This window comes from Bombina bombina, chromosome 7, assembly GCF_027579735.1.
Source record: "Bombina bombina isolate aBomBom1 chromosome 7, aBomBom1.pri, whole genome shotgun sequence".
Classification (NCBI taxonomy): domain Eukaryota; kingdom Metazoa; phylum Chordata; class Amphibia; order Anura; family Bombinatoridae; genus Bombina; species Bombina bombina.
In genome coordinates, this window is record NC_069505.1 from 239,330,414 (window position 1) to 239,343,025 (window position 12,612).

At 37.6% G+C, this 12,612-nt stretch overlaps 1 protein-coding gene and 1 long non-coding RNA gene across 2 annotated transcripts in view; one reads left to right on the top strand and one right to left on the bottom strand.

Moving 5' to 3' along the window:
* The window catches only part of LOC128636319 (receptor-type tyrosine-protein phosphatase beta), a 390,099-nt gene that overhangs the window by 174,232 nt on the left and 203,255 nt on the right, over nt 1-12,612 (top strand). The window contains exons 11-12 of the mRNA XM_053689349.1: nt 5,907-6,173; nt 12,094-12,342. Coding sequence (XP_053545324.1) covers nt 5,907-6,173; nt 12,094-12,342 — 516 coding nt within the window. The remainder of the gene's footprint in view (nt 1-5,906; nt 6,174-12,093; nt 12,343-12,612) is intronic.
* On the bottom strand, nt 3,642-4,255 carry LOC128666209 (uncharacterized). Its single transcript, XR_008403219.1, has 2 exons — nt 3,850-4,255; nt 3,642-3,757 (listed from the first exon to the last, which is right to left on the bottom strand). It is a non-coding gene; the product is annotated as an uncharacterized LOC128666209 (long non-coding RNA).

The following is a 12,612-nucleotide window of genomic DNA, read 5'->3' on the forward strand; positions in this document are numbered from 1 at the left end:
TTTATTGCCAACATTGTATGGATCTATAAATATATAAATTATTACAATTTATAAATACCTGGAATATCATTTCCCTCCCTGTCCATAAACACCCTTGGCAAGGGGTCAGATTCTCCACCAGAACTTGAGGAATTGTCATCAATTGGACAGAGATATCTCGGTGCTCTACGGTTTTTAACTATTTAAAAATGTAAACAAATTAGTTGCACTTTTATGTAAAATCATATGTAATCTACTATTTAATAGAAAAGAAAAATTATTAATTTGTACATATCTTTTTGAAAAAGACCATATTTCAAATGTTAGAAATAGATAATCTTTCTAAAATTTTATTTTATTTTATCTAATCGCCTTAATACTAGGATGTGCACAACATACTTTCACACATTCTTTTCTTTTACAAACATCAAAACAAAGTTGCCTTATAATTCTCTATAAATAGATAAAAGAAAGAATCAGACATATTATAAAAACCGTGTCATTCTTCAAGGGAGACAGTGTCTACTGTTGAATCCAAAGATTTACATCACTATCTCTTTTTAAACTTGTAGAGAACCCAAACAATGTAAGTTAATTAACTTTAGAAACAACACTCAAGATAACTGTGAAAGTAAAATTCTATTAAAATGTGTTAGCCAATCACAATAGACAAATGTACAGCCATAAATCACCAGACTCTGAGCATATCTAGAATTTCTTTTCTCTAAGTGATTTCTAGAGATAGAATAAAATTATATAACACAATTAAATTTGATAGTTTTATAAAATAAATGTGTTTTCCAATGCACATGTTATGAAATTGATAAAAATATAAATGTTATACATACATTTCTGACGAACATACATTTTAAAAATTAAATCTGGATTATGTCAAAATCTTACATTTACGCAGGTAACACCGGATAAGTGTCCTCAATTTTGATTGTCTCCTGTACAAATCATTGTAGCGTTTTAGGCATTGCTTTCTCGTCCTCCTCTGTCCAGATATACGCCTCACTCTTCTTACCATTTCACAGAGAATATTATTTCTCCTATCCTGGTCCAAGGTGTAAATTCCCCTTTTTTTTTTTGGAAAATATTTTTCCATTGTATAGGAAATTATCAATAGTTCACCTATAGAGAATTTCCTAGATCTTGCCATCTTGCTGTGCTGATTTCTATTTCTAGGGTGTAGCCAAGTAACGGAACTAATTTATATTTAAAAATGCGCAATTACAAGTAATAAAATAATCCAATATTTTAAATCAATATTGATATAGATTTGTATTTCTATAAGTTTCAATTTATGTTTCAATATGTATTATAAACTTTTATTAACTTTTAGTTACATCCTAAGCTTTATAATCTTTATTGTATCAATTGTCTCTAATAGTTTCTAAGCAAACCTTAACTTTTTACCGTATTGCAACAAATGTATTTTTTTATGCTAGTATCCATCAAATATAACAATTGTTACTTTAACAGACTAAACTAACATGTAATAAGAATTTATATAAATATTATTCAAATTACAATATTTACACATAACCAAACACATGACCGTTATTCATTTTATTTTTTAATTATAAATACTAATGCGACATAGGGATCTTTCCAGAAAAATAAAGTTCACGCCCTTTTCTCGCAACCTTTATGCACAAATCCTTTAAATTAGCTTGTAACTTTAATTTAAGTTTAGTTACATTGTGGATACCATTTTGCGCACTTTAACTAATCATTTTTAAGATGGCATCATTGCAAGCAGGAAAGACAAAAAGTGGGAGAAGTGTGATGTTCACCCATCGTCAAAATTGTATTTTGGTGGAACAAGTGGTGGAACATTATGAGGAGATAATCGGCTACCAGGCAAGAACTGTTAACCCACAGAGAAAGCGGGCAATATGGACCCAAATCAGCGCATCTGTGTCTTCAGAAGGTAGCTTTCCGAAGGATGTAAGGGCATGTCGTAAGAGGGTTAACGACATTAGAAAGAACATAAAAAAAAAGGTATGCCAAGCAAAACAATCGGCTAAAGCAACAGGTGGAGGACCAGGATACAGGGCGGAATTGACTGATTTCGAACAAATTCTCTATGCCAGGATGGGGGATGCAGTTGTGGTCGGCCTGGATGTTCCTGGAGACACAATGGACTTTGGAGGTAAAACGTTTTTTTTATTATTTTTTTTTTTTTTTGTTGGGTGGTGTTCTTACATTTGTAGGTATATTGTGAATTGAATTTTTTTTATTTATATTTAAGAACAACATGAGGATGTCTGTGGGGAAGAGGAGGTAAATGCACAGGAGGACCAACCTTTTGTCCATGAAACCACGTCTCAGGAACCTCAAGCTTCAACTTCCCAAACAAATAGAGATCGAGAAGAAAGCGCATGTAAGCAATATAAAAAATAAATTATATGTGTATATCATATCGTTACTTTGTCAGAGGCTTTTCAAAAAAGTGCTGTTGAGATAGAAAGATGGATAACACAGGAGGGAAGAGAAATAGAAAGGAGGGGATAGAGATAGAAGGTGAGAGAGATTGAGATGTCAAAAGAGAGGTGTGGGTGATGGAGAGAAAAAGAAAATGGTAAATATAGAGAAAAAAGAGACTTTGCAGAGTTTGGAGATCGAGATCGCAAAACATAGGGTTAGAGGGGTGGGTGATGTATAAAGCTATGGGTGTGACTACTGTAATACCATAAATTGCCCTTTTGAACGGGCATAATTAAAAAGCAATATTAATCACAAATAAATAACCAAACAAAATATATATTCTTAACATAATTATATAAATATAATGAACCTTGTAACGGAATTTAATTTGTAATCAAGCAGACAATGTTTGTATGGGTATTGAAATTCTTCGATGTTTAAAATATTTTTAAATGAACGCATGTGTACATTGAAATCTCAAAAATTGAAAATATAGTTTGTTAACCCTTTTATTTCTCAACAGGTGTTAGAGCATTGCTTCAAACTATGCAAGATAGTTCAATTGCATTATATGATGGTATGTATGTAATTGGTAAATTTTAAAGGTTAGATATGGTTGTTTTTATTTTATTTAATTTGTTTTTTAATTTTATTTTTGTTTTTGAAGAAGAACAGGTCGAATTGACACTGCAACCACTAGTCGAGGACACCATCAATCAAGACGATGATGATGATGATGAGACACAAATACATGGTCACACACAGGAGGGACCAACACCACCTGATTTGAATACACCTGCTGCAAGTCCAATGGTCAACGAATCTGACATTGATGAAACAGCAGAAGAAGTCAGACAACCTCCAATCACAGAGCGAACAAATGACATACAGGCACTGACAGATATGGCATCCTCATTTAGACAGGAACAAAGTGCTTTTTTTAAGGAACTCATTGAATTACAGAAACAAAGGAACAATATTCTGAAACGTGATTCAGAAATAAAAAGTGAATATTATAAAAAAAAAATAGAAATTATGAATAGGAGATCTCAGAATTGATACACAGAATCCAAAAAATGTTGTGTATATATTTTCTGGTTTTTAAATTTTGTTGTGATTTACATTTATTTTCGCTTTGTTTGTTTTAAAGTTTGTATTATTAATATTTATATATAGTTTGTTTTGGTTATATTTTCATTACAGATATTTATCCCTTAATAAAAGAAACATTTTTGATAAATAAGCAAAAGTTTTATTTTTTCAAATGGGTGGAGTTAACTTCAATATCAAAGAATTGTGTACATTTATTATAAAATAATTAAAACTCTGGGTGATGACATGTATTCTGAAACAAAAAATAAAAAAATATTAGAAATTCAAATACATAAAATTTAATAGAATAATACACAATTCTAAATAGTTTGCAATAATACTTACATGAAAAATATCTTTCAATAATTTCCAATCTATTTTGTACACCTGCCCTTGTAGTGTGTCTGCCTATAATTTCTTGAGGGATATAAGTGTCATCTGTGGGATCATTGGGACACTCCTCCTCTAAATTGCCTTGGGAAATTGCAATGTTGTGCAACATGCATGCAACTAGAATTATATCATTACATTTTTCAGGCGAATATTGAAGTGCTCCTCCAGACCTATCCAAAACTCTGAAACGCATTTTTAAAACCCCAAAAGTTCTTTCGATAGCACTTCTTGTGCTACGGTGGGATTCATTAAATTTAATTTCTCCTCTGGTATGTGGCATTGGGACAGGTGTCAACAGCCAAGTTCGGCACGGATAACCACTATCACCTATTTTTTCAAAAGAAAAATTGATTAGAGATTATAAATAATTTAAACATTACAATTAATCATAATTCATATATTTATTTATGACATGTATAAAGTGCAAATCAGAAAAAAACTTCCAAAAAATACAGAGAACTGATTGCATTATAATTAGATTATATGGAAATAAGTTCATATTTACCTAATAGCCAACCGTGTGGCATGTTGCCCTGTTCAAAAGCAGAAAATAGTGCAGATTGTTTTAGGATGTGAAAATCATGACATGATCCAGGAAACCCAGATCGAACAGCCCAAATTCTAAGGTTTGCATCACACACAGCCTGTATGTTTAGGGAATGAAAGCTTTTCCTGTTCCTATATTGCTCCTCCCTTAGGGATGGTGGTCTAAGAGCAATATGGGTGCAATCTATAGCACCAAGAACATTGGGCATACCGGCTACTTGGTAAAAGTTGGACTTCACTGTATGCCATTCATGCACATTCCTAGGAACATAAATAAATGTAGAAAGATGTTTTAGAATTGCTTTTAAAACAATTGTTAAATGGCGGCAAAATGAAGGCTGACTCATGCCCACAACATCACTGGATACAGCCTGAAAAGATCCGGTTGCCAAAAAATGTAAAACTGCGAGTAATTTCAAAAGTCCAGGTATTGCCCTTGTTCTTCTGGTTCGGGGATCAATGTCATTTTTAATCAGAGAATATAGATTCAAAATGCTTTCTCGGTTTATCCTGAATTTGCGCTTAATTTCACGATCGGATAATGCCTCAAGTCCACAACGGGGCAAAAACAATCGAGGAACTCTTTGCCGTCTCCGGAACATATTTCCATCATTTTCACGATTTTCATGGGACTGAGCAAGAGAAATAGCGTCCAAAATAAAAAAAAAATCCATCTTCTATGAATAAAATATGGGAGTAAATTGTAAGTTCTCCTACTTGGTTATGGAGTATTTTCACGGTCGGATTTATAGGAGAATTATAGGTTCTCCTTTGGCGCAAAATAATGATAAATATGATTTTCGGCGATTTGTTGGGAGTATTTCTAAAAATACGACTGAAATCCATTGTTTTTTGGCTGTATTTGGCGCACCTGTGCGCCTTGGCGAGAGCGAAAAACTGGTCGTATTTTTAGGTCGTATTACAGCTTATTTTGGGCGTAAAATGTGTTGATAAATAGGAGAATAAATCCGACAGAGTAATTATAGGCGCAAAAGTAGGAGAATTATGATGATAAATAGAGCCCATAGTACATGATAAGATACATACCACATGCCCAAGGAAAAAATAAAAATAAAATAAAATAAATAAATAAAAGATACATAACAACATGTGCAGAAATAGAACCTTTAACACAATATTCATATAGCTGACCCAAATTGAAATGTAGTCAAAGGTGTGAAGATTAAGAAGCAAACCTAGTATCACCCTCATTTTTCCCTCCAATACTGCTGGGGCCGCTTTTGGACCCCTGTATTAAAAGTACTACTCAGAGGGTGTTTTATTTAATTTTATATTACAAAACTGGGAAGTATGTAGTTTTAACACTATATGAAATGTTCCAGTCTTTAAAAGGAGATTATTTTTTTATTTTTTTTAAATCAAGCATTGTATAAAAACGACTAATACTGTATATAGTTCACATGTACTGATATCTCATTATTATTGTACAATGTGTCTCACAGACCCAACACCACCAGGCTCCATATACTTCATCTCCAATGGAACAAACAGCATCTCATTATCCTGGGGAGCCCCAATAAACATGACCAATGTGACAAAGAGTTTTAATATAACTTATAGCAGCACTTTAGGCAATGGGACTGTCTCAAGCAACAACACAAACGTCACCCTTCAGAACCTCAGCTCCGGCACTAAATACACAATAACGGTAGTCACCGTCACAGACTGTCAGTATCAGAGCTCACCTGTTAATAGCGAAGTCACCACAAGTAAGTTCTGGTGCTATGTTTTTTTATATATTTTATTTAATTTCCTTAATAATTAGCTTAATATTTAACTGCAAATGGACCTTAATCATAAAAATAATTTACCACTAGAAGAGAAATGAACTATGAAACTTTAAATTCAAATTTAATTTCCTTTTAAACCATAAAACTTATCATTCTTCTTTCTCCAACATTGGTGTGTCCGGTCCAGGGCGTCATCCTTACTTGTGGGATATTCTCTTCCCCAACAGGAAATGGCAAAGAGTCCCAGCAAAGCTGGTCACATGATCCCTCCTAGGCTCCGCCCACCCCAGTCATTCTCTTTGCCGTTGCACAGGCAACATCTCCACGGAGATGGTTAAGAGTTTTTTTGGTGTTTAAATGTAGTTTTTATTCTTCTATCAAGTCACCTTTTTCAGTCAGGGGGCCTTTCTAGTCATAGACTGAGCCTCATTTTCGCGCCATTAATGCACAGTTGTTTTTTGAGAGCAGGGCATGCAGATGCATGTGTGAGGATCTAAGAATCTCTGAAAAAGCTTTTAGAAGGTGTCATTTGGTATCGTATTCCCCTCAGGGCTTGGTTGGGTCTTAGCAAAGACTGTATCTGGGACTGTATAGGGGTTAAAGTGAAAAACGGCTCCGGTTCCGTTATTTTAAGGGTTAAAGCTCTGAAATGTGTGCAATACTTTTAAGTCTTTAAGACACTGTGGTGAAAATTTGGTAATTTTTGAACAATTCCTTCATACTTTTTCACATATTCAGTAATAAAGTGTTTTCTGTTTGAAATTTAAAGTGACAGTAACGGTTTTATTTTAAAACGTTTTTTGTGCATTGTTGACAAGTTTAAGCCTGTTTAACATGTCTGTACCTTCAGATAAGCTATGTTCTATATGTATGAAAGCCAATGTGTCTCCCCATTTAAATTTATGTGATAATTGTGCCATAGCGTCCAAACAAAGTAAGGACAGTACTGCCACAAATAATGATATTGCCCAAGATGATTCCTCAAATGAGGGGAGTAAACATGATACTACATCATCTCCTACTGTGTCTACACCAGTTTTGCCCATGCAGGAGGCCCCTAGTACATCTAGTGCGCCAATACTTATTACCATGCAACAATTAACGGCTGTAATGGATAACTCCATAGCAAATCTTTTATCCAAAATGCCTACTTATCAGAGAAAGCGCGATTGCTCTGTTTTAAACACTGAAGAGCAAGAGGACGCTGATGATAATTGTTCTGTCATACCCTCACACCAATCTGAAGTGGCCATGAGGGAGGTTTTGTCTGAGGGAGAAATTTCAGATTCAGGAAAAATTTCTCATCAAGCTGAACCTGATGTTGTGACATTTAAATTTAAATTAGAACATCTCCGCGCACTGCTTAAGGAGGTATTATCTACTCTGGATGATTGTGACAATTTGGTCATTCCAGAGAAATTATGCAAGATGGACAGGTTCCTAGAGGTTCCGGTGCCCTCCGACGCTTTTCCTATACCCAAGCGGGTGGCGGACATAGTAAATAAAGAGTGGGAAAAGCCCGGCATACCTTTTGTTCCTCCCCCTATATTTAAGAAATAATTTCCTATGGTCGACCCCAGAAAGGACTTATGGCAGACAGTCCCCAAGGTCGAGGGGGCAGTTTCTACTCTAAACAAACGCACTACTATTCCTATCGAAGATAGTTGTGCTTTCAAAGATCCTATGGATAAAAAATTGGAAGGTTTGCTTAAAAAGATTTTTGTACAGCAAGGCTACCTTCTACAACCAATTTCATGCATTGTTCCTGTCACTACGGCAGCGTGGTTCTGGTTCGAGGAACTAGAAAAGTCGCTCAGTAGAGAAACTCCATATGAGGAGGTTATGGACAGAGTTCACACACTTAAATTGGCTAACTCTTTTATTTTAGATGCCGCTTTGCAATTAGCAAAATTAGCGGCGAAAAATTCAGGGTTCGCTATTGTGGCGCGCAGAGCGCTTTGGCTAAAGTCTTGGTCAGCGGATGTGTCATCCAAGACAAAATTACTTAACATTCCTTTCAAAGGTAAAACTTTATTTGGACCTGATTTGAAAGAGATTATTTCAGACATCACTGGGGGAAAGGGCCACGCCCTTCCACAGGATAGGTCTTTTAAGGCTAAAAATAAGCCTAATTTTCGTCCCTTTCGCAGAAATGGACCAGCCTCTAATTCTGCATCCTCTAAGCAAGAGGGTAATGCCTCACAACCCAAACCAGCCTGGAAACCAATGCAAGGCTGGAACAAGGGTAAGCAGGCCAAGAAGCCTGCCACTGCTAACAAGACAGCATGAAGGAGTAGCCCCCGATCCGGGACCGGATCTGGTGGGGGGCAGACTCTCTCTCTTTGCTCAGGCTTGGGCAAGAGATGTTCAGGATCCTTGGGCGCTAGAAATAGTTTCTCAAGGTTATCTCCTGGAATTCAAGGAACTACCCCCAAGGGGAAGGTTCCACAAGTCTCACTTATCCTCAAACCAAATAAAGAGACAGGCATTCTTACATTGTGTAGAAGACCTGTTAAAGATGGGAGTGATACACCCAGTTCCAATAAAGGAACAAGGAATGGGATTTTATTCCAATCTGTTCGTAGTTCCCAAAAAGAGGGAACGTTCAGACCAATTTTGGATTTGAAGATCCTAAACAAATTTCTCAGGGTACCTTCGTTCAAAATGGAAACTATTCGAATGATTCTACCCACCATCCAGGAAAGTCAATTTATGACTACCGTGGATCTAAAGGATGCGTACCTACATATCCCTATCCACAAGGAACATCATCAGTTCCTAAGGTTCGCTTTTCTGGACAAACATTACCAGTTTGTGGCTCTTCCATTCGGATTAGCCACTGCTCCAAGGATTTTCACAAAGGTGCTAGGGTCCCTTCTAGCGGTTCTAAGACCAAGGGGCATTGCAGCAGTACCTTACTTGGACGACATTCTAATACAAGCGTCGTCCCTGTCAAAGGCAAAGGCTCATACGGACATCGTTCTAGCCTTTCTCACATCTCACGGATGGAAGGTGAACAAAGAAAAGAGTTCTCTGTCCCCGTCTACAAGAGTTCCCTTCTTGGGAACAATAATAGATTCCTTAGAAATGAGGATTTTTCTGACAGAGGTCAGAAAATCAAAACTTCTAAGCTCTTGTCAAGTGCTTCATTCTGTTCCTCGTCCTTCCATAGCGCAGTGCATGGAAGTAATAGGATTGATGGTTGCAACAATGGACATAGTTCCTTTTGCACGAATTCATCTAAGACCATTACAACTGTGCATGCTCAAACAGTGGAATGGGGATTAGACAGACTTGTCTCCAATGATTCAAGTAGATCAAAAGACCAGAGATTCACTCCATTGGTGGCTGACCCTGGACCATCTGTCCCAGGGAATGAGCTTCCGCAGGCCAGAGTGGGTCATTGTCACGACCGACACCAGTCTAGTGGGCTGGGGTGCGGTCTGGGAATCCCTGAAAGCTCAGGGTCTATGGTCTTGGGAAGAGTTTCTTCTCCCGATAAACATTCTGGAACTGAGAGCGATATTCAATGCTCTCAGAGCTTGGCCTCAACTAGCAAAGGCCAAATTCATAAGGTTCCAATCAGACAACATGACGACTGTTGCTTATATCAATCATCAAGGGGGAACAAAGAGTTCCCTGGCGATGAAAGAAGTGACCAAAATAATTCAATGGGCGGAGGATCACTCCTGCCACTTGTCTGCGATCCACATCCCAGGAGTGGAAAATTGGGAAGCTGATTTTCTGAGTCGTCAGACATTTCATCCGGGGGAGTGGGAACTCCATCCGGAAATCTTTGCCCAAATAACTCAATTATGGGGCATTCCAGACATGGATCTGATGGCGTCTCGTCAGAACTTCAAGATTCCTTGCTACGGGTCCAGATCCAGGGATCCCAGGGCGACCCTAGTAGATGCACTAGTAGCACCTTGGACTTTCAACCTAGCTTACGTATTCCCACCGTTTCCTCTCATTCCCAGGCTGGTAGCCAGGATCAATCAGGAGAGGGCCTCGGTGATCTTGATAGCTCCTGCGTGGCCACGCAGGACTTGGTATGCAGACCTGGTGAATATGTCATCGGCTCCACCATGGAAGCTACCTTTGAGACAGGACCTTCTTGTTCAAGGTCCATTCGAAAACCCAAATCTGGTCTCCCTCCAACTGACGGCTTGGAGATTGAACGCTTGATTCTATCAAAGCGTGGGTTTTCAGATTCGGTGATAGATACTCTGGTTCAGGCCAGAAAACCTGTAACTAGAAAAATTTACCATAAAATATGGAAAAAATATATCTGTTGGTGTGAATCCAAAGGATTCCCATGGAATAAGATAAAAATTCCAAAGATTCTCTCCTTTCTTCAAGAAGGTTTGGAGAAAGGATTATCTGCAAGTTCTCTAAAGGGACAGATCTCTGCTTTATCTGTCTTACTACACAAAAGACTGGCAGCTGTGCCAGATGTTCAAGCATTTGTTCAGGCTCTGGTTAGGATCAAGCCTGTTTACAAACCTTTGACTCCTCCCTGGAGTCTAAATCTAGTTCTTTCAGTTCTTCAAGGGGTTCCGTTTGAACCCTTACATTCCATAGATATTAAGTTACTATCTTGGAAAGTTTTGTTTTTGGTTGCAATTTCTTCTGCTAGAAGAGTTTCAGAGTTATCTGCTCTGCAGTGTTCTCCTCCTTATCTGGTGTTCCATGCAGATAAGGTGGTTTTGCGTACTAAGCCTGGTTTTCTTCCTAAAGTTGTTTCTAACAAAAATATTAACCAGGAGATAGTTGTACCTTCTTTGTGTCCGAATCCAGTTTCAAAGAAGGAACGTTTGTTACACAATTTGGACGTTGTCCGTGCTCTAAAGTTCTATTTAGAGGCTACTAAAGATTTCAGACAAACATCTTCCTTGTTTGTTGTTTATTCTGGTAAAAGGAGAGGTCAAAAAGCGACTTCTACCTCTCTTTCCTTTTGGCTTAAAAGCATTATCCGTTTGGCTTATGAGACTGCCGGACGGCAGCCTCCTGAAAGAATCACAGCTCACTCCACTAGGGCTGTGGCTTCCACATGGGCCTTCAAGAACGAGGCTTCTGTTGACCAGATATGTAAGGCAGCGACTTGGTCTTCACTGCACACTTTTGCCAAATTTTACAAATTTGATACTTTTGCTTCTTCGGAGGCTATTTTTGGGAGAAAGGTTTTGCAAGCTGTGGTGCCTTCCGTTTAGGTGACCTGATATGCTCCCTCCCTTCATCCGTGTCCTAAAGCTTTGGTATTGGTTCCCACAAGTAAGGATGACGCCATGGACCGGACACACCAATGTTGGAGAAAACAGAATTTATGCTTACCTGATAAATTACTTTCTCCAACGGTGTGTCCGGTCCACGGCCCGCCCTGGTTTTTTAATCAGGTCTGATGAATTATTTTCTCTAACTACAGTCACCAAGGTATCATATGGTTTCTCCTATATATATTTCCTCCTGTCCGTCGGTCGAATGACTGGGGTGGGCAGAGCCTAGGAGGGATCATGTGACCAGCTTTGCTGGGACTCTTTGCCATTTCCTGTTGGGGAAGAGAATATCCCACAAGTAAGGATGACGCCGTGGACCGGACACACCGTTGGAGAAAGTAATTTATCAGGTAAGCATAAATTCTGTTTTTGTGATTTTCAAAAAAGTCCAGAGATCACCATATGGGAAAGTGACAGTGTCACACAGCGTCTTGCAGGGAATGGTGATCAGAATCTACTCTCTATAACTAATATGTCAGATTGTATGTTATGTAGAATACCCTGTATGTTTGTATCTAATCTGAAAAAAACCCTAGATGTTCTACTTAAACCGTAATATTAAGCCTAGCGTAAGTGTATATATTTTACATATATATATATTTATTTGTTTATTTATTTAACAGGACCATATGCAGTGAACAATCTAACAATTTCTAGTAAAACAGATTCTATTACCCTGAATTGGAGTAAACCTTATGAATATAACAATAATTATACTTACAAAGTACAGACAGACGTGTCCTCTACAATAGTGCAAAGTGAATCTGCTACAATCAGTAATCTGACCCCAGGGAAGACATACACATTCACTGTAACCGCAAGAGCTTACAATGAGACTGAGGGAGACTCTGTATCAGTAACAGGCTGTACATGTGAGTACTAAGTGTAAATACTGTGCACTGTAACAACACATTTATATATAATAATTGTGTATAATTCTCTGCTGTGCTCATGTTCTCTGTAACATGTGAGTACCTGGTGGTATCTGTTGGTGAAATATGCTGGTGCCTTTATTTAGTGCAAGTGGGATGAAAGCCGGAGATGATAATTTACTTACACATGTGTAGTTGATGTTGTGTACCTGGAGTGTACAAAATTTCACATGAAGAACCACAATGGAAATACCAATTATAACAATATTA